The following is a 22,056-nucleotide window of genomic DNA, read 5'->3' as shown; positions in this document are numbered from 1 at the left end:
GCAGGGGAAGCCCTTCCCGGTCTGCGTGTTTTTCTCCAAGTGACCAAAGGCTGCCGAGGGCTGAAGACACCCGCGTTGCAGGTTTCCCGAGGTTCCCCTGGGGGCTCGGGGCAGCAGCAGCGTGGCTTGAGATGAGCAGGCTGGTTGGAGGTTGGGGTGCACCTGCAAGCAGGGCTTATTTTTCTTTGCAATTTATATTTCTGGGTCAGGGCCTGTCAGTGCAAGGAAGGCCAGCCATTCAAGCATTCTGCTTAGAAAATGATGATACAGGGCCGCCTGGGTGGCTCAGTCGTTAAGCATCTGCCTTCGGCTCAGGGTCTGATCCCAGGGTGCTGGGATCGAGCCCCGCATCGGGCTCCCTTCTGCTGGGAGCCTCCTTCTTTCTCTTTCACTCCCCCTGCTTGCGTTCCCTCTCTTGCTGGCTGTCTCTCTCTCTGTGTCAAATAAATAAATAAAATCTTAAAAAAAAAAAAAGGAAATGATGATACATGTTCAGGGAGAAAGCAAGAATGTATTTTCTGGCTGGGAAGTCCTTGAGCGTTTCAAGCCAGGAACAGAGACTCTGGAAAGCGGAGTTTCTCTGGCTTTCTCCACCTCCGATAAGTCACAGATGGAACATAAGCTTCCTCGCAGTAATTGCTGTTTTGTTGTTGTTGTTTTGTTTTGTTTTGTGGTCCACTTTTGACGGTAGTGCAAACAGCTTCTGTGTTTTTGGTGACAAAGAATCACAACTGAGTCTCTTTAGGTCTTTCAGCTGGAAGTATTTTGCCCAAATGAAACGTTAATGCATTTTTTTTTTATTTAACAAGGATTAGCATGCTGACTGCAACTTGCCATTCAGTGGATGAGAATAGGGGATTCTGGAAAGTTCGGAAAACTTAAAAAAATATATCTATCTATCTCAAGAGGTTGCCGCAGACGCCCGGCACCCGCCGACGGCGTGCGTGTGTGCAGGCTCCGCGCGGGCAGCGGCTTCTCTCCGCGAGCACCTCGACTCTGCCGCCAGTACTGTGGTTCGAAGCAGAGGGCAAAACTCAAAGTGGCAGCGATGCCCATCACAGCTCAGTACAGACCCTTCCCTCAGCAGCTGAAGACAGGATGTATTATTTTGGGGGTTGAAGTCCCTTTCATTTCGCAGTGACACCCACTCTTCCTCAGCTGGCTCGGGCGTAAGATGGGGAAAGTGGTGAGAACTGTAAACTCGTTGAATGCAAGCTGAAAGCTCCTTCGTCGGCTCTCTTCCAGCTCTGGTTTGGCCGGAGCAGAGCTCCGAGGCTTGGAGGCTGGAGACCGGGCCACCTCCCTTCTGCTCTCAGGGGCCGCGGGGGTCGCGGGAGCTGATGTGGGGAGTGTCGCCCACGCCCAGGCCGGCTGGCAGGGAGGTACAAACCCCTGTGTATATGTAGTCTCAAGTTTAAATAGGTTGTACATACTGGAATGTAAATGAACTGTAAAACGGCAATCTCTATTTTTCTTGACAGTCATACAGCAGATATATATTTGTTAAACATGCTCCTCATTAACCATTCTAATATTTTGTACAGATATGTTGATTAAATATTTTACTGATAAACCTGCCCTTGGCTGTCTTTAGAGAACCGGCTTGTGCCTTGTGATTCAGCCTTTCTCTGGTGGTCTGCCCCCACGGCTCCACACTAAGAACACAAGCCACTTAGGCGTTAGGACAACGGCACGGAAACGGGGCTCCATGGTAGCTCTGGGCCTGCCGGTCTTTACGCGCACCGTTCCCCCTTGAAACAGCTCAGGCTCTCGCGTGCGTGCGGATGGGGCCTCGGGTCTCTGTAACCGGTGTGGCTCTGTAGGACACGACACAGTCCGTACTGCACGAAGCCACTGCACGGGAAGGTATCCCAGCTTGGGTTCGGGGGCCAAGAGGCCAACACGCAGTGGAAAAGCATTTTCCCTTTGGAAAATGAGCACTGCCATGCGTCACGAGTGAGCGTTGTCATTCCAAACACAGTCCGAGCGGAAAGGTTTTGCTCCTACACAGCAGGCCGCTGTAGGATCTGTCTCACCTCAGAGAGCCTGAGCACCCCCATTCTGAGGCTGCCCGGGAAGGCCTCTGAAATCCACAGCCACGGCAGCGCCCAAATGCGGCAGCTCCCTCTGCAAGGCCAGTTACATGTTTTAGGGAAACCAGCAAAGTCCGAGAGCAATGTGGCTGCTTTTGCTCAGTACGCTGCAGACGAGTCCAAAGATCTGGGCTCCAGGGCAGCACCTCGCACCCTTCAGGACCTTTCTCAGGCCGGGCCGGAGAGGACCAGCCACTCACAACTTTTTCCTACAACACGGGACGGAGAAAGCTATTTCATCTGTTCCTTACGTATTTCTGGGAGAGGGTCAGTGACAGAGCAGCCGCATGGGGAAGGTGACAGGGCCTTGCCTCAGGAACGGCTCGTTACCAGAATTACCTCCTCTGGGATGTGGACGCGGCCAGGGGACGCCCCTTCCTGCAGAGCAGTATTGGCTGTTCCTGCGGCAGGGTAACACCTGTCCCTGTGGTCGCGTTTGTCTGTCCCTGGTGAAAGGTAGATCAAGAAAGTCAGCTCCCCCCCCTTTTTTTTTATTTATAATGATTTTTTATTTTATTATGTTAGTCATCATACAGTACATCCCCGGTTTCCGATGTAAGGCTCGATGATTCATTAGTTGTGTATAACACCCAGTGCACCATGCAATACGTACCCTCCTTACTACCCATCACCGGCCTATCCCATTCCCCCACCCCCCTCCCCTCTGAGGCCCTCAGTTTGTTTCTCATGGTCCATAGTCTCTCATGTTTCATTCCCCCTTCTGATTACCCCCCCTTTCTTTATCCCTTTCTTCCCCTACCAATCATCCTAGTTCTTATGTTCCATAGATGAGAGAAATCATATGATAATTGTCTTTCTCTGCTTGACTTATTTCACTTGTCAGCTCCCCTTTTGCTTCTTAATTTCATTACTACTAAGGAAGGCTTTCTCTTCGGAAGAAAATCATGTTCACCCTTCAACTAACTCACTTGGTAGGTACATTCAAGTATAAGATTAAAGACTCTGCCGTCGAGAAATGTGAAGTCTTGTCGGGATTGTTTATAACGATCCTCGGTCAGTTCTTCATTTTCCTTTCTCGGTCTCCGCATGGCCTACCCTGGCATTCCGTGGTGGGGAGGGGGATACAGTCGGCAGACAAGGGGGAGTTACGGGCAGAAAGGAAAGTCAGGGGTAACTTTTGGACTTTTATCCTGTTCCCCGAGCACGGATGAGAGCAAGTGTCAATGGTCCACAGTGACTGATGCCGACGGGAGGTGCCGGCTGTCGCCTGTGCTCCCTCTGGGGGGTCCTGGTGTTCCATCCACCCTCCGTGCCCAGCGTCTGCCCACTGCCCAGCAGCCAAGGCCGACGCGTGCCACCTGCCGCTCTGCCGGGGCGCCCCCTGACTTGGTTGTGGGTGCCTTTTGTGCTCCTGTGCCGCTGGGAATCCCACTTTCTTCTGTGCGGGAGGAGGAGGGATCTGGGGGGGGACCTCATCCGCTGCAACATGTCACCAGCGTGCAGCCACGGACTGCGAGGCCGTGGGCGTCTGCCAGTCCTAATCGCATGCAGGTGCGCAGCCCGCCGGCGTGGCCAGCAGGAGGAAGCCCAGCTGTGGCGTGGAGCCGGAGCAGGCTGCGTTTGCGGAGACGGGATTCGAGTCCCTCTGTGAGGAGGGAGGCCCTGCAGGTGCACCCGCACCCCTGGCTGTAATGGACGCCCAGTCACAGGGTCACATTCCCGTCCCAGGGAAGAGGAATTTTCCCATAGACTTACCCAGCAAGTCTGTCCCAACGTGGGGAGGTCAGCACAGGCCCCTTTGCCAGAATGTCTGAGGAATGCAATCCAAAATGAAAACGCTCTGCTCTCCCAGAGCCCGGTCTGGGGTATTGTTGCTGTAATTCCCGCTTGGGGTGCTGCACGGGGTTAGCGCTCAACAAATAATAACCGCATATTTGGTAGTTGCTAAGACTCAAACTCCAGAGGCTTTCTGACCGTGGAAGAATGGAACAGTTGCAGTCGGAGGGGACAGAATGGCCACGAAGCGTGGGGGCCTTGCTTTCTGTAGTCCCCAGTGCCAGAAAGCCAACATTCGGTGTCCCCGAGTCTAGCTGCCCTGGCCATGCATGGCTCAGCTGGGGAAAGGCGTGAGGGATAAAAGAGCTAGTCCACCTCACATTTCCATTTACACATTCAGTTGTGAGCGACGCAGAGTCCCTGAGGTGTGATTCCCTGAGAGCCTGACCAACTGAGAGAATCATGTTTTTTGAGAGGTTGACTATCAGGTATGGTAGAAACTTGTATTGATTTAGGTAAAACTTACTAATATATTGTGGGGCTGGCCCTATTCTATAAGGCCTGAGGACACAGATGACAAGACACAAGTTCCATGTCCTAGGACTCTCCTTTTAAGGGCAGGAAGGAGTTTGGTGGTGGGGGTGGGAGGAGCAGACTGGAAAAATAGAATTCCAGCAGTAACTGGTAAATGCTCTGATAGAGAGGGGGCCAGGCACCCTGAGGGCTCCGAGGGAGGGAGAGGGGGAGAGGAGCTACGCTAGGAGGCAGGAGCAGAGGCCTGAGCGGTTGGCCTCTGGGGCCCAGTCTGGAGGTGGGAGAGGGTGGCGGAGCAGTTGACTCCAAGGGTTTCGGAGCACAGGTGCGCTCAGAGAAGTCAGTGCCTGGAGGGCCAAGGCGGCTGCGGGAGCGAGCAGAGGGTCAGGAGGGACTGCAGCCTCTGCTTTGACTCCTGCAGACAGGCCTTCCTCCTTGCAATCCGCTGCCTGTTGCACCGCCCCGTCCCTGGCCCGCTGGTCTGTTCTCTCATTCTTCTAAAACTATTCCCCTGTTACCAACTAGCTACTCTTCACTGGGCCTGCTAACCTGGCCTTCATTTACCCTTCCCTGACTCCCTCGTCCAGCCTTCCACTCTTGCTGGGCTGCCCACTCTTGCCTCCAGGAGGCAGCACTGGGCCATGCAAAGGGGAGGAAGCCCTGGGTCTGAGTAGAGATGCCTGTGAATTCCCGTGGCCTCTCAGTAGCTGTGAGATCTTGAGCCAGTCACTTACCTCTCTGGTCTGTGATGATCTGTACTGAGGACAGCCAGAGCCTCCGGGACCGCAAGGCTTCACTGATACACAGAAAGTGCAGGGCGAGCAGCCGCTGCTTTTGGTGGGCTCGCTCCTGTCTCCCAAACCACCCAAGCTCTACCTGTCTTCTCTGGCACTAGGAGCAGCCTCCTCCCCACTCCCTTTGGGGGTTTCCTCTTCACAGGACTACGGCAAACCAGAGCCTTGAGTCTGGTGGAAGAGGCCAGACCCGTGACCCGCAGTGGCTGCCCCGGTGGACCGGAGCCATCACTCGCCTACATCTCTACGGGGCATAGGCAGGAACCTCAGCCCCTTTGGAAAGGGACTCCTGCAGGAGAGCTTCCGCCTTCAGGCCTCAGAGAGAGATGTGTTCACAGAGCACATTCAGTTCCGGCCACTGACCTCTCTTTAAACCCCACCTCCCATGGGACGGAGCAGCCCAAGTATGTCCTCTTCTCTCCTGCAAGAGGAGGTCAGGAACAAAGATGATGTCTCAGGTTATTTAAGAAATGTTTTGCTTCCTGCATCTTTTCTAAATCCGCCGTAAGATCCTCAAGGTGAACTTCCAGCATCCTGCGCTGCTCGGAGGAGGCCTGCACAGCCTGGGGCCAGAAAGCTGAGCCAGGTGAGCAACCGCCCCCCCCCAAATAGGAACCAGAAATGCTAAGACAGCAAGAATCAAGTTGCAGGCTGGTTGAAACCGTGTAGAAGCTGAGACCGCACCGGGTCCTCTGGTGCACCAAAAAGAAGAGAGAGCAAAAGTCTTCTAGGCTTTTCCTTCAGGTACCATTTTACAGAGCATCTACCATAAGTCGGACAGGGTGCTAGATGCTATTATGCATGACCTCAATTAGCCCCATTAAAAACAAACAAAAGGGGCACCTGAGTGGCTCAGTGAGTTAAGTGTCTGCCTTGGGCTCAGGTCATGATCTCAGGACCCTGGAATCCAGCCCTGCTCAGCGGGGAGCCTGGTTCTCCCTCTCCCTCTGCCGCTTCCCCGTCTTGTGCTCTCTCACTCTGTCAAATAAATAAAATCTTTAGAAACACACAAACAAAAACCCTCCCCAAATCTAACATCCCAAAATGAAAGTATTTTCACGGATGACCAGATGGAGCGTGGGGAGCCTCAGCAGGCTAAGCCGAAATGTAGCATCGAGAACCCAGTAAATGACAGATCCAGCATTTGAACTCCAATCTCCACTTACTGCTTAGAAGAAGAAATTTATTTTCTGGAAAAGCAGCAATGAGAGACAGATGTAGGAGAGAGCATGGTGGCTTTTTAAAAATTACTTCTATAAATTTCAAACTCATCTCAAACTTACAGAAAAGTTGCAAGTACAAAGAACATTTTCTTTCTTCTCTGAACCATTTGAGAGTAAAATGACATGATGCCTGATCACCACCAGCACTTCCTGTGCCTTCAGCACAAATAAGGACATTCTCTTCTCCACAATCCAACCACGGAAGTCGGAAAATTCACATCGATCTCTTACTTCCAGCTCATCTGTAGACCCCGATCAAGTTGTGCAAACTGTCCCAACAATGTTTTCTTTTATAAGAAAGCCTCTAATCCAGAAGCAAATGTTACATTATGTTGTCATGTCTTTTTAGTCTTCATGGAATTCATTTTGGGCGCCTGGGTGCCTCAGTTGGTGAAGCGTCTGCCTCTTGGTTTCGGCTCAGGTCATGACTTCAGGATTATGGGACTGAGCCCCTCGGCAGGGAGTCTGTTTGAAGATTCTCTCCCTTTGCCCTTCCCCCAACTTGCACGAGCAATCTTTCTCTCTCAAATAAATAAGTCTTTAAAAAAATAATATGGAACTAACTTTAATATAATGTAAGGTGAAGAGAAATCAAGCCTTTGGAAGTCCCTGGCTCTCCAAGGGTTGGGTGGAGAAGTGGCTGGTGAGAGGTCCCTAGCCACCTCGGACATGAGCGCAGAGGGCCACAGGAGGTGCCTCTAGAGGTTCTCTCTGTCCCCTGGGCCAGCAGAGCATGAGAATCACCCGTGGGAGCTGGTTATGACCCATATGAAGCTAAATCTTTGACAAGGACCATCCATGTGGCTGACTGGTACATACAGGCAGAAATGCTTCTGGAAAATGAATTTTATCCACTGCCTATCAATTTTAGTCTTTTCTTTTTTATGATGATGTTTAATAATAATAATTATTATTATAGCCAATCTTTATTGAGAAGATACTCTTGGCCAAGAATTGCACTAAATGCTTTAATCATCTCACTTAATTCTTCCAGCAATATGAGATATGCTTTATTATTAATCCTACTTGTAAGTGAGGACACTGAGGCATGGAAAATTAGAGAAAGTTGCCTAAAAATCACACAGATGATGAGACCTCCAGAGTTCTTATACGGTATCAGCACCTCATACATATGCATGGGAACAGTTAGTCTTTTAATTTCTAATGAAATAAAATGAACTTCAATCTAAAATTGGATTCTTCCTTCTCTAAAAGAAATACTGAGGAAATGGCTTTTCAATTTAACAGAGAGACTTTGGCTTGAGTCTAACTCAGGAGGACTGCTCAGATTATACCCTCCTCCCCAACACAGAGATCAGGCCAGGCAGTCGTAAGTGCTGGTAAAATATTTATTTTGAAAACTCATTTGATGATCAGATGATAAACAGAAAACGAGCCCCTTTTACTTTATCATTTTGCTTTGTATCGTTTTTTTAAGCTCTGAAAAACCAAAATAAGACACAATGTCATACATGTGGACTTGGGAAATATGGCGTAATATAAAATAATGCTGAAAGAAAAGCTGGGGGGTGTTATTCTTTGAGTAGGTGTGATTCACCCAGGACTTTATGCAAGGCACTTCAGAGCCACGAATCCTAAGCTTCTAACATCAGATTTCCAGAAGGCCTCCCCACACAGCGGCTGATCAGGATTTTGTGTGCAGCCCTGTGCCAATGTGTGTCTCCTGGCTTCTCTCCAGGGCAAGAGCACTCCTTGCCTGGGGCTTGGCTCTTCCCCTCTGAGAAGTCATTTGCTCAGATGCACAAGCCATGCCAAGGGACAGGGACTCGTTCAACACTCACCACTGGGTTGGCAGCATATCAGAGCTGAATCTTTCATCGGGGGCTTTAGGCTTTGAAAGGAAGGAGAACATTCTATTGTTCTTATGGAATGATAACACCATGAGGGGTCTCCTCTAGGAGAAAACTGAATGTTTCTGATCAATTGTCAACTATCACTGCTGTCAGTGGGAATTATTAGCTCCTAGGGTCTCAGGATTGAGTCATTTTAGGGAAGGCAGAAATATTGTGAGCTTGTTCTAGGCTGGAGAACAAGCTTCTTCTCTACTGGAGCTCAAGGCATCCAGAGAAGGTGAATTCACATAATTCATTATGGCTTGTTTTGGTTCAGTAGTCAAACAATTTCCTTCCAACTAACAAAACCAAGGCAGAAATGTAGAACTCATTTATGCTAATTCTCTATTCAGTGACTGAAAGATGCCCTCTCAAAAATTGCTTACTGGAAGATTTTCAGAAGAAAAGAATCATGACATAGCCAGGAACTCTATCCTCGATGCCTAGCATAGTATTTGGCTCATAGCTGGTCCTCAATGTAGTTTTATTGGAAAAATCACAGAAGAGGCAACTCCATGAGACAGGTACGGGCTGGCTTTGGGACACCGAGGGCCTCCGCGTCCTGGCCCTGCAGAAGAGGAGCCTGCGGGAGCTCACAAGCTGGCAGGCTAGGGCTCTGCTCAGAGCTTGCTGGCTGTCTTGTGGCAGGAGGTGTGGTCAGGATCCCTCAACAACTGTTACTGGGTTCCCTCACCAAAGGAATGTCTGGTGAACTTCACTCTGTCTAATGCAGGCAGATCAGGAAGTCTCACTCCTCAGGGAATCTTCTCAGAGATGCAGACAAGCAGTGTCTCCCCTGATGTTGGCTCTGCTTCTGGTTCGTGACATGGTGCAAGTAGTAACGGGGTGGGAGCGGGCGGCGATGCGGGCTGTGCTGGTATCCAGCCCGACTCTGATGACCTCAGCCAAGAGCTGTACAAAGTCAGTCCCGGGTGATCTTCAGCTTTTTAAGGGAGACCCAGGTCCACTTCCAAGATCCACTACTCCTCACTTCCTGCTACTGGAATGTGTGTCCTCATGATCTCATATGCTTACGTATCCGACTCTACGCTTCACATTCACTGATCTCTTTCACATGTTCTAGCACTGTTTCATAATTTCCTTTAGAGATCCTACTCTACCTGGTAACTGGATTAAAATCAACTAAATTTAGACTTCCTTCTGTTTGCAAGGATCCTGCCTACTAAAATCAGCCGCGTGGTGCCACCGGGGTATCTCACGCAAACATAAGGGGTCCTGGTTAGATCACTGATCACTGTGTTCCCTGAGTCTTGGAAAATGTGGTGTTGAACCTATGGTGTATTTCATCAATTGTGTTTACTTCAGCCGGTAGTACGGGGAGCTAGCTGGGAGCGGACAGCAAGCCAGGAGGTTCTTTTTGTTTTCCTCTTCTAATATCCAACATTAACAATGACCACTTACCTACTAAGTATACTACTAACCACTAAGAGAAGGCACACCCACTGCGGCTATGTACTAGCTGTCAGTGATGTTTCCACGGGGCAGTACTTATATCTTGGACAGATCATCCTTCAGCCAGTCAGCTACCATGTCAGCCATTTCCTGGGGAAAACGGAGGATAAAAGCATGAGGTATTTTTTTCTCACAGAGTCGAATATCTCCTTCTGGAAAATCTTTCTTTATGTCTTCATAGTATTTCGTTGGACACCAAGCATCTATAGTTCCATAATAAAATGTAAGCTAAAAGACAAGACAAAAACATTTTATTAGAAAACATTTTTCCTCTTCCAACACAAACATGACACTAGCAACCTGCAATGCTTTGAAAACAGCTCCCGTCCCTGGCCCTGCGGGCTAGTCCCTAGGCTCCCTCCAGAGCATGGCTCTCTTAAGGCAGTGACCTGCACGGTGTATGGGAGTGAATTAAGAGGCATCTGATAGAAAGAAACCCATCCCCATATAGGGAGGGAGAGTCTTGTGTGAGAGATCACCCATGATTCACTAAAAGGACGTGCCAGCCAAGCTGTATACATTGAGACTGGGATGGGCACTGGAGAGGTGACTGGTGAGGACAAGGACGAGTTACTGAGACATAATCACTGAGTGATTAGTGACCATTCATTACACACTTCACCATTTCCACGCAGCTGAAGATGAATCAGATAGACTCAGGCTTCTCAATGCAGCAGATGAAAAGTGAGCAGAACCCTGAGAGTGTGTATAACATTTCTACGAACAGGCTCCGTGCAGCAGGGGAGCGTGCTGATTCAGTGGGCAGGTGACATAATCATACTTCAGGTGACAGCAAGCAGCTGCACGGGGACAGAGCCTCTGTGAGACATTACTAAGACCCTTACTGGATACTGATCTAGATCTGCCCGTGATACACACACATGCGCGCGCGCGCACACACACACACACACACACACACACACACACACGCTCATACAGGTATCCGCTGCTTTTCCAAAGTCTGTGTTCTGCCGCTTTGCTTTTATGAAATACCTGTTAGTATCTGTTTTCGCCAACTGAAAGAAATCCAAAGAGTTTTTACTTTTATGAACAAAGGCTAAAAGTGAAGTAGTGTTCAGTGTTTGTTTGGCAGTGGGCAGGTAGACAAGCTGCGTGCGTGCACCTGGAGCCGCGAGGGTGGCTCCCCTAAGCACTTCCCCTGGAACTCCATTCCACATCAAGCCACCAGAGCTTTGAACTGTGTCTGTAAGCATCTGTGCTTTACCTCGATTTACTGTGTGCACCCACTAGCAAGATGTGTCCTAAGGTATCAGAAAAGCCTACGAGAGCTGATTTTTGGGGCCTGGGAACACTTGAAAAATTTTCACCATATAGATTAAAGGTAACTGCTTCTTTGCTTTATGCCATTTCAACTTATAAAAGGTTTCACAGGAATGTTCAACTTTCAGATAGTGGGAGAAACCAGAAGTCCCCAGGACTTCACACAATGAAGTGACATGATCAGGTCTGGCTACAATGGCGACGAGAGATGGAGGAGTCACGGTGTGGTGGAAGGACAGGATGGGTACATGTGTTACTGTCCACTGATTCCACTCGAACAGCCATTAAATCCATTAGCTGAATATGGACAGGAAAGACTGCGCTTATAAAAATGCTGGCCTTTATTACAATAACCTTATGACTTAACCAATATTTAAAAGGATAGTTAATACTTTAAAGAGAAAAATCTGTGAATGCAGTAGTCCAGAGAGTCAGTTACTACCAGCTAAACCTTGAGGTACACACTTCCTCTGAATTACTTCATAGAGATTTTTCTGGGTGTCACCTGGGGTTTTAGTTTTGAATGCTGCAAAGGATCCGTGGCTCATAGGCTGCTCACTCATTCCTCCCATTCTCTGGTTTTTGCTCACTGCAACCGTTTCTGGGCACTCCAAAGGCCCTAAAACCGAAATTCATTTTGCCATGGCTCTTAGCAGAGTGCGAAGTTCTTCCTGTTGCTGGAGACCAGAGGGCCTGGCAGTGGCCTGGTTCTCTCCTTCGGGGGTCAGTCTCTCTACAGCTCAGGCATGCTGCAACCTCACAGCCAGTGGGTGACGATTTTGGCCAGCAACTCCCTGCCATAGCTTCCCTTTGAGGTACTGCTGGGAGGACCCACTGCCTGCAGACATTAATTACCTACCAATAGGGCTAACAACTTTAGGTTCTCTCTAAACGACGCCCTACCTTTACCCACAAGAATCTCTTAAATTATATTTGGGAAATAGTGTGGAACAGTCACCCTGCCCAGTGGTTCCACACTTCCTCCGAGTATGAAACAGTGCTGCGAAATCTGGGAATACTGACTTGGGCTCATGTCCATCAGGGGTGATCCTCTGCTCCAGTGCACTCTCTTGATGGAAGATTCCTGAACACCGAGAAAGGCACTCTGGGAGCCCTCACACCAGCACAAGCTGGTGGTGGAGTCTAGGGAAAAGCCCTACTATAAAACGGTCAACTAGAAGGAGGGCCAGGCAGAAAGACCGCCCCAGGAGTCTCTCTGATGGGGACTATCAGCACCGAATGTGCCCGCTGGTGCTTCTGCCTCACATTTCAAAGACTCATTCTATGGAGAACTCAGCATTACCTTTCAGTGAGGTAGTCACCACCTGAAATGTCTCCACCGAAAAGTCCAGCTTGGTGAGCCGCAGCGCTGGGGAAACACCATTCCTTCCCTCGTGCATGAAAGTGTCAGACAGCTCAGCAGGACCAATACACAAGGACTCCAGGGACCCTACACCTACCTACCTTCGGGTATCAAGAGACAAGCCGTGCCCAAGTAGTTATGGGTGTGTGCTACCCAAGGTATGTACTAGGAACCTTAACGCAGTGTAAAGATGGCGTAATACTGAGGATTCCAGATCTCCCATATGTCCATCTAATTTTATTTCTCAGTCCTCCATGACCAGTAACCATTTAGGGTGGGCTAGATTTTGTTAAATCTCTAAGTGATGGTGGGGTAAGGTCTTTTTTTTTTTTTTTTTTTTTTTGTAATTCTTCTTCAGACTATGTTCACTGAAGGGCCTCTATGAAAATCTTGGCTTACACATAAAACACATGGTTATTCTAATGCCTTTACATACACTGGCTCAAGATACTTCCCGTCCCTATAGATTACAAGTCACAGGCAATAGATCTGAACAGAAGACTCTGCATCTGTAACCCTAAACAGGAAACTGAAAAAGTATGGGGTGTGTAGAGGTACTAGTGGGGGGTGGGGGAAGACAGGTGAAGTAGAAGGAAAGAAAGAACTGGACTCCAAAGCATGGTGGTTAAGAGTGTACACTACTATTGTGTTGATATGTCAAAGCAAATTACCATAATGACACATAATAATGAACTGATAAAAACTGAGAATAATGTACTAAGCTCTATACTCACGAAGTCCTCACAAGAGCACTCCAAGGAAGGCATTTTATGCCTATCTTATACAAAAGAAAACTGAGGCTTAGTGGGGGTACGTCGCTTAAGTTCAAACCATTAGTGAGTTGTAAAGCTGGGTTATAAACCCAGGGACAACATTCCTAATGGGTTCTTTTTACTACTCTTTACAATTAACAACGAACTGACCCATGTTATGAAAACACAAAAGCTAAAAACTGGGGGGAGAGGGCCTTAAACTGGCTTTGAAAACTGAGTGTGGCCAGCAAGGGCAGGAGCACACCCAACACCTGTTACAGCCTCCCTCACCGTCTATGTAGTTCCGAGGCGCTGCATGTCATGGGCAGGATAGCTGCCGGGAAATTACTGGAATTGTTACCTAAGAATCTCACGCTATCAGCGGCACATTTAAAGTCAAAGGTTTGTAAGAAGATAAATTATTTCCTGTAGTTTCTTTCTCCTTGGCACTCTCTTTGATACGCATGAGAGTTGATAAAAAGTACACATTATTGAATGGAAATCATTCCGTGTTTCCAAATTGCTGTCATGTTAAGTAATCCGTTTCTCTATTAAACACAAAATTTAATTTCCCCAGTTTTTGTGCATTTTGACTTCTCAGGACTGCTTTGTGTTTTTCCTCATGCGTTTTCTGCGGTAAGGTGGAACTACGGTTACTATAGTCTCTGTGCTCACAGACGTTTCTTCCTTTAGCTTTTCAGTGCGCCCCTAAGGAGATATGTCCCTGCAGAAATGTCCCTACAAATTGTTGCAGTTTGCCACCATACAGAAACCACATTCGTCTTTTCTCATGTGGGTGTTTTTTTCTCTCACTTTTTGCTGCTGAAACTCACAGATTCAATGCAGTCCCACCAAAAATGACTCTAACCCTATTTCCCATCTGGTATTGGCTAAGTGGCTGAAATTCACAAGTGAGTAAAAACAGCTCTGCCCTGGAGAAACTGCCAGACTAGGGAAAAACACAGGCATGTACAAACTGGCCCTTCAACACAACAGGCAGAGAGGGAGGTACTGTTACAGGAGCCCATCGCAGGAAAACCCAATTTTTGCCCTGAAGGAGTCAACAAAGCTTTGTTTTAGTACACCTTTTGAGTTGTTGGCTTCTTTGCATTACTAATAGAGGGTTTATTTTAAGAACAAAAGAAATGCTAGAAGCCATCTTATGACCTAGGTTTATACATTTGACTTACCTAATAACTAACAAAAACCACTTTCAAGGACATATCTTAAAATACTGAACATGAAAAAAACCACAAAAATCTCTATCTGGTGTTGTACAACACACACACACACACACACACACACACGGGAATACTATTCAACCATAAAAAGGAAGGAAATCCTGCTGTTTGTGACAATATGGTTGGACCCTGAAGGCATTATGCTAAGTTAGAAAATCAGAGAAAAACAAATACTATGATTTCACTTATAGGTGGAATCTATCAAAAAAAAAAAAAAAAGAAGAAAGAAAGAAAGAAAAAAGAACTCCTAAAAACAAAGAACACATTGGTAGTTTCCAGAGATGGGGGATGGGGAGTGGAGGAATTGGGTAAAGGTGGTCAAAAGGTACAAATTTCCAGTTGTAAGATGAACAAGCCCTGGGGATCTCATGAACAGCGTGGTGACTGTAGTCAAAAGTTTTCACTGTAAGACATTTAAATGTATAACCACATGAAGTGATTATGTTAACTAAACTTATTGTGGTAATCATTTTGCAATAGATACATATACCAAATTCATTATGTTGTATACCTTAAACTAACACAACGTTTTGTGTCAATTATATCTCAATAAAACTGGGGGAAAAATCTCTATTTGTATTACTTCTCTTTATTAAATAATCCAGTAGGACTATAGGCATTGCAGGAGTCAGAGGTCTACTAAAAGGCAGTTTTTCATAGTCTCAGAATGTTATTTATTTATTTAATTTATTTAATTTATGTATTAATTCATTTATTTACTTATTCATTTTGTTAACCCTACAGATGAGCAGAATTTGAGAAGCTCCTTAGAACATAATTCACCATGTCACCAAGTTTGGTATAAACTAGTTCTTGGCAGTTAAACAAATTGAAATTTCTCTCTTCCAGTGGTCTTCGGGCAATCTGTTTCACGATAGAGTATAGACCTGAGAAGCGGGGTAAATGGTGTTTCAGGGCCAAGATACTCGGAGTGAAAGGGCTTCTCAGAAAGCCTTCATGTTTCATTACGGTCAAATAATGTGTGAAACTGCTCAAGCTCGTTATGCAGTTACGGGGGGGGAGAGCGGTGCAGTGGGTGCACTGTTGAGAGCTTGGGTCCTGAGCCATACCTGCCTCAACTGGAATCTTGGTTCTTCCATCTATTACTGCTGTTACCTTGGGCCGATTTCTTAGCCTCTCTGTGCCTGTCTCCTTCTCTGTAAAGTGTGGGGTGGTAAGGATTAGAAAACAAGCGTATCAGGTACTTGACATATAGTAAGCACTCTAAAGGGCAGTGGCTATTCTACTGGTGATGACAATGAAGACAAAGGGATCTCCTGTGGGGGCAACATCTGTCTAGGTTCTTCCCTACAGTGAGAGTTATGCTCAGGTCAGAGGAAAAAGCAACCACGTGACCTTAAATTAATTTTTAAGAGCATATATTTTCTTCTGATAACCTGCTTTTGATATGTCAGGCTCAGAAAATACATAAGTATTATATACTTTCTTTCCATTTTTTAAAAAAAGATTTATTTTTGGGGGGGAGGAGGGGCAAAGGGGGAGAGAGAGAATCTCAAACAGCCTCCCTGCCAGGCATGGAACCCGACACGGGGCTCGATCCCACGATCTCAAGATCATGACTTGAGCTGAAATCAAGAGTCAGTTGCTTTAACCGACTGAGCCACCCAGGCGCCCCTATATACTCTCTTTAAGCCTAAAGTAAAGCATTTTATTATATAATTATCATACACCGAACACACACTCTCTACACACACACACACACACACACATACACACACACGCTGTATTCCCCTGAAAAGATCATGGGGAAAGACATTGACTGGAAGACCCAAGATCAGTCATCAACCAAACACACAGGGGAGCACAGCCCCTGTCTTCAAGTCACCACTCCTGCTCGGCTCCCGGAGACGACTCTCACCACTTCCGCTTATTAATGAGACCTGGAGCCTACAGTGCAGTGCCACCTGGGTATTCCTGGTCGTGTATCTTCCAAAATGAAGGACGGCACCGGCATTGGGAGACCGCCACTTCCCCTCCTGATAGGGTTCACAGGGGGAGCCCCTGGGCTCTTGCAGCAGCAGAGATAAGGTCCTGCTTTCCTGGGCTGCACAGGGATTCCTCTGTTGGCAGAGCTGGGTGCTGAGTGGGTGCTGAGCGGACAAGCTTCCCAGTATGTGTGCAAGCTGACTTCTTTAGAAAGAGTGCTGAGCGGTCACACTGCGCGGCAGGGGAAGCCGCTGCATGGCGACAGTGAGCACAGGGCAATGGCGTAGAAGCTTGGCGGGGGGGGGGGGGGGGACACGCATTTTCTCCTTTGTGCTCTAAGAAGTCAGAAAAATTATGTCATTCCTGCTTTCTCCCCCTTTCCTCTCCTTCTCAGAAATAACTGCCACCTGACAGGTTTGGGTTTGTTCTTTGTTTTTGTTTTGTGATCACAGAAGACAAAGATCAGATACGAAGCAGCCAGCTGCCCTCCCAGGGGTCAAATTAGTACCGCACATCTGGGTAGCTCCCAGCTAGATCGCCCTGTCCTGCCTTTACTTCCCTGTTTGCAGCCCTTCTCCCCCGGCCTTCCCAGGCTCAGGGCACTAACCCTCCTCCATGAGGTCCACTCCTGCGGAGAACCCAGGGCAGGCTGCTGCTTTCCCTCCCGGACAGTCAGACCCTGAACCCTCAGAGGAGGCCTATTCTGTAACATAAACCTCTACTTTCCCATTATTTAAAAATCGTGTTCCTCTGGGGAACAGAGGGATAGCAGCCACACAGCTTCACGGCTTCACTGCAGTCTTTAGGAGCAAAACCGTTTTTAGGAACTTGAGGAACTACTAAAGAAAGGGCATAGTGTAGGATATTCATTTTCTAATTTACCTTGTTTCCTTTCTTCCTTTTATCCAGAAATGACTCAGTTAGCATTCTTGAGAACGTGAGAATTAAAATCCCCAACGATGAAGGAATGTGGCCGAGGATGGAGGTGACAACACAATCCTCTATGACCACTGAGCCCTCTTCCCTCTGTAGGCACCTCGGGGAGCAGTGGCAACCGAGGCACCACAGGAGGAGGAGGAAGCTGGTGGGGTACTGACTGGACCCCTCTCCAGTGGCTGGAACAACTGCGCCTCAACAGGCCTGCAAAGTGAGACTCTCCCGTTTCTGTGTGACTCACGTGTAAAGAGCCAAACACTCCTGCTCCCAAATGGAAGGCACTTGGACCAGCTAGTGACTAGCTTTGCCTCTTTCTCACCCGGGACTAGAGTAAGAAGCTGACCCGAGGCGTCAATTTTCTTCTGGTGAGGCTACAGAGTATGAGGCATCGGGAACAAATTTATCCTCTTGTGTTTCTGTTTCTCCCCGATCATAGGCCTCAGGAAACTGGCAGACGTGCTAAAGGGTCTTGCTGAACTAACTTAGAGAAATGGCCAAGTCCAATTGGCCCAAGTCCTGGTAAAGATGAAGTAGTCCTGTGCTTTCCTTTACCACTGTTCGTTCCTGTACAACATCTCCCTCGGGCATCTCAAGGGGAGCAGTGGCTGTGATCTAGAATGGGGTTGGGGCATTCCAGGGTCCCTTGGCTATATATTTAATATCACCAAAATCTTTCACTGCAGAATGAAAATATCTGGGAAGGAGTGTGTGTGGGGAGAAGTTAAGCAAACAGTCTTTTTAAAGAACTCAGAGGCATATCTAGGATATAACTAACTTTATAATAATAATAATAATAATAATAATAATAATAAAAAACTTCTATTGAATGCTTAGTACATGCCAGATACTCTTGAAAGGTCTTTATATCAATTATAGCATTATATTTTTGGAACAAATGTATGATACTAGATACTATTATTAAACTGTTTTATTGAGGAAAAAAGGAGGCACAGTGAGGTCACGTAACTTAATCAAGGTTCCATAGGTAAGCGAGTGGTAGAGCCGGGGTTTGAACCTCAGGCTGTGACTCAGAAGACTGCTCCCCAGTACACCCCAACTCTTTTCAATCATGCCCACTTCGGAACTCAGGGTATGCTACCACAAGTGCCTAAGATGAAGCTCTCAAGGTCAAAATGATTGAGATAAAAACAAACCTACCTATTTCCAGGATGACTACGACATTCTGAATAGGTTTCAAATGAAACAGGCAGAACTAACACAATCAGTTTCAGACCGAGGCGTGGCGGAAGGCAGTCCTGGTTAGCTGGTCCAGGCAGCACTTCCTATGCTCTGCTAAGCAGGACGTGTGCATGTCCGAAGGATTTGCATGCCCGAATCTGCAAACAACTGCACAAGGCTTGTTCCCAAAGGCAACATGCACCTCTGGGCTCGGGTGGGCCAAGAAAGAGCCATAGCAGAGGGGTCCCTGTTTCTGAGGACACTTTGCCCCTTTCCCCAACCACCGGCCAGCCTGGCCTGGCCCTCCGGGGCAGCACCACTTTGCAGGCGGCCCCTCCCTGGCTGCCTGCCTTTGTCACGAAGCTGCACCTCGTGTGCTCTCGCTGAACGATCTGAGCCCTCCGCGGACTGACAGTGCTGTTCAGATTCGGCCTGGCAGTAGCGCACAGCAGCTGTTTCCATACGCCGAGGCCAGAGATGGTCACGGCAGTTTAGAATTTCCCTCCTAAGTGAGTTTTAAATGAAAACTTCAAGTTTCTTAACCAAACACGAATTCACTTTTCTGTGAATGAGACATACATTCCCTTATCGTTTAGAACAATGACAGAACAAGGGAATGCTGACCTATTGACCTCAGACACACCAGGTGCCTCACAGAGCAGAACATACCCCCGGGGTTCCCAAAGAACTGGGACTGGGGTGGTGAACAGATTCTCTCACTTGGGTTCATTCTATCCTGGTTCTCATTCCCATCCCTCCCCTTTCATGCCTGTCTTGTTCATTAGCTCCTCTACTTCCTCCCAGCCTTCGAAGCTGTGCTCCCAAGGATCAATCGTTAGACGTCTTCTCTCCATATACTACTCCTTTTGTTACTGTTATCCAGGCTCACGGCTTCAAGTCTATCCTCATTATATCCACATCGAAATTCCACCCTGACCACCACCATTCTAAGCTTCACACCCGTATGTCTGGCTGCCCACCAGACATGTGTCCGCTTGGGGGTCCCACAGGTGTCTCAAACAAAGCACCCACATGAACCACTTTCTCAACCACCTCCCACGACTTGCTGGCACTTCTCCTCCCATATTCCTTATCTTATTACCAACCTAAATACAGAGAAATAGTCTGAGACTCTTCCTTCTCCATTCTCTCATGTCCTATTAGTACAAGTGCTTCTGATTCTATGTCCTATATCTTCCCTATCCTACCTTCTCTCTGCCCCCATTCCACTGCCTCAGTCCTTGTAAAAGCCTTCTGAATGATCTTCCCACCTCGAATTTTCCTCTGCTCCAATATTTTCCATACATTCCATCCCCCCAATAATCCTTCTCATTTGTTAATCCAGCCCCATTCTTAAAGCTGACTGATGTGAACTGGTCGCTGTCAACTGGCTGGCTCTTCACGGATGGCACAGGCTCGGAGGGGTAACTGTCAGACAGTGGTCAAACATTTTGTATACACCCTGATCATTACCCCTTCGCTTAAACCATGCACTAGCTCCCCAACACCTCAAAATAATCCTCGTCTTTTTAGTGTAGTATTTCATGGCTTCTTGTTCTCAGGCCAGTGGCCAAGCCACACCACCATGCTGCCTGAACTTTCCTGGTGTCTCTAGAATAGGGCTTCCTCACTGGGCCGTGGGTTCACGTGGATGCAGTGACAGTGGGGGAGGGGTAATGTCAACTTGCTTGGGAAAAAGATGATGTCTATATTTCTGCGAACCTCTAACAATAATTTAGTATTTCCTTCAATTATGAATATAGGCAAGAAACAATACTCATATGAGTAACACCTATATTTTGTTACCTATAAAATTATGGAAATTTTCAAATCACAGGAAACTTAATGAAGATAACTAAAAAGTTAATTATGCTCATTGCTATAAATATTAATTCTGACTGCTATGATATCTAATTATTTAATGTGTTAACAAAGTTGCATACACTATATACCACAAATTTGTTTTTAAGTTATTGTGATAACTACCATATAATTGCTTTTTTTGGTAGTAATTTCACGTATTTATTTTACGCACTTAAAAGCATTTTCTGAGTAGGGATCCATACATGAGAGGGCCAAAGAGACCCGTGGCACAAAAAGACTTAGAATCGATACCCTGATGGCTTCCCCATCCATCATCTAGTACACATTTACTTATTTATTAACTCCGCAGGGATCATACATTGTTCTGAGTCTTTACAGGTACCAAGATGGGAAAAACATGGTTCTTGACCTGTAGGTAGACAAGAGGGGCAAACTGACCACTTAAATACTGTGCAAAAAATGCAATAACTCTACAGGGAGCCAGGAAAGCTGAGGGAGGGACATCTACCCAAAACCAGGGGCTAGGGAAGGCCTCCTGGAGATGACAATGGAGCCAAGTTTTAAAGGACAGGTAGGATTCCATCAGGTGAAGACAGAATACATCTGTGATGCCACAGGTCATGGCATACTCTTTTGGAAACAATTATGAGTCTGGGAAATTTGCTCCAAGAAAGGGAAATGACTTTGTGTAATACTGAAGCATTGCTAATAAATGCACCAGTCTGATACTGGATATAGAGTCTCCAGGCTCGGGAGGGAGGGAGGGAAGAAGGCAGGCAGTCAGCCCAGGAGATTCTTCCGAGTTAAAAAGGCCCATTTCCCTTAAGAAGATAGAAAGTTCTCTTCACTTGGACAATGGAAATACAGTGGTAGAAAATCGGTATGTGGAACGAAAGCCTGCTGATTGTGGCCTGATCGTTTTCTAGGGGATCAGAAAGAATCCCAAAGCCATCCACATGATGTAGTAGAGAGACTATTTTTAGACAAACTTTCTTGTGGCTTCCTGACTAGATGGCACAAAGACACATTTTTCAGAACTGTTTTAAAATTTGTGGAATAATTGAGGTGCCTTAAAATATTTTTGCAACAAAATATGTGGCTCACAGTGTCTTCACACTGGACAGTCCTGGATAGATATGAAGTTTTTGAATGCCTATGTTGGGGGCTGAAATGGGACAGAGTATCCTTAACTAGATGAACCATGTATCAGGATTGTCTGGAAGGCAAGGGGCAATGCCCACCACCTTCCTAAAACTACGTGCCCTTTCAAGTTTCCTTATTTTCTCAAGCACACTGGGACGTATGTTGATTCAACTTTAACCAATATTAAATTACAGCATGTTTCCTCTTTTTTCATTACAGAAACAAAAAGTTGCAATAAACTTCCTGTCTCTCTGTACCTCGTTTCGCTTAGGAACTGGAACTGTATTATTCTAGTGGAGAGGTCAAACTGAGCCGGTACAAAGGATAATCAATTCATGGCAAGGTAGTTTTGCATCATTAAACTAAACAATGCCTTGCTTTCCCGAATTCCACACGTACCTTTAGTGCTGTCTTAAAAAACAAAACAAAACTATTCCCTGTAGTTGGAAAAGTTTATTCCTGTGACTCTGTTAATAATGACCTTGAAATGGCCTGCCATCTACCATTATACCCCCTTATTTCTCTTATAAAAGTTTCAGTAAACTTACAGTCCTGACAGAGTTACCATACGCAGTCTTCGATCTGGGAATGATTACACTTGCATATGGATTTAACTTAGGACAGAAATAAGTTAGCACCTTCTTTTGACCTCTTTCTGAGCACAACATACAAACAGAATCCAG

The 22,056-nt window shown here is 46.9% G+C and overlaps 1 protein-coding gene across 3 annotated transcripts in view; it reads right to left on the bottom strand.

The window, feature by feature from the left end:
• Positions 1-7,712: 7,712 nt before the first annotated feature.
• The window catches only part of LDAH (lipid droplet associated hydrolase), a 101,266-nt gene continuing 86,922 nt past the window's right edge, over positions 7,713-22,056 (bottom strand). For all 3 annotated transcript variants that reach the window (XM_045813450.2, XM_045813449.2, XM_045813451.2), the window contains one exon: positions 7,713-9,935. In XM_045813450.2, coding sequence (XP_045669406.2) covers positions 9,744-9,935 — 192 coding nt within the window. In that variant the 3' untranslated portion in view covers positions 7,713-9,743. The remainder of the gene's footprint in view (positions 9,936-22,056) is intronic.

The sequence above is a fragment of the Ursus americanus genome, chromosome 7 (assembly GCF_024610735.1).
Source record: "Ursus americanus isolate L20-20 chromosome 7, mUrsAme1.1.p, whole genome shotgun sequence".
Classification (NCBI taxonomy): Eukaryota; Metazoa; Chordata; class Mammalia; order Carnivora; family Ursidae; genus Ursus; species Ursus americanus.
The sequence above is the reverse complement of the archived record's forward strand: the minus strand, read 5'-3'. Positions and strand labels throughout refer to the sequence as shown.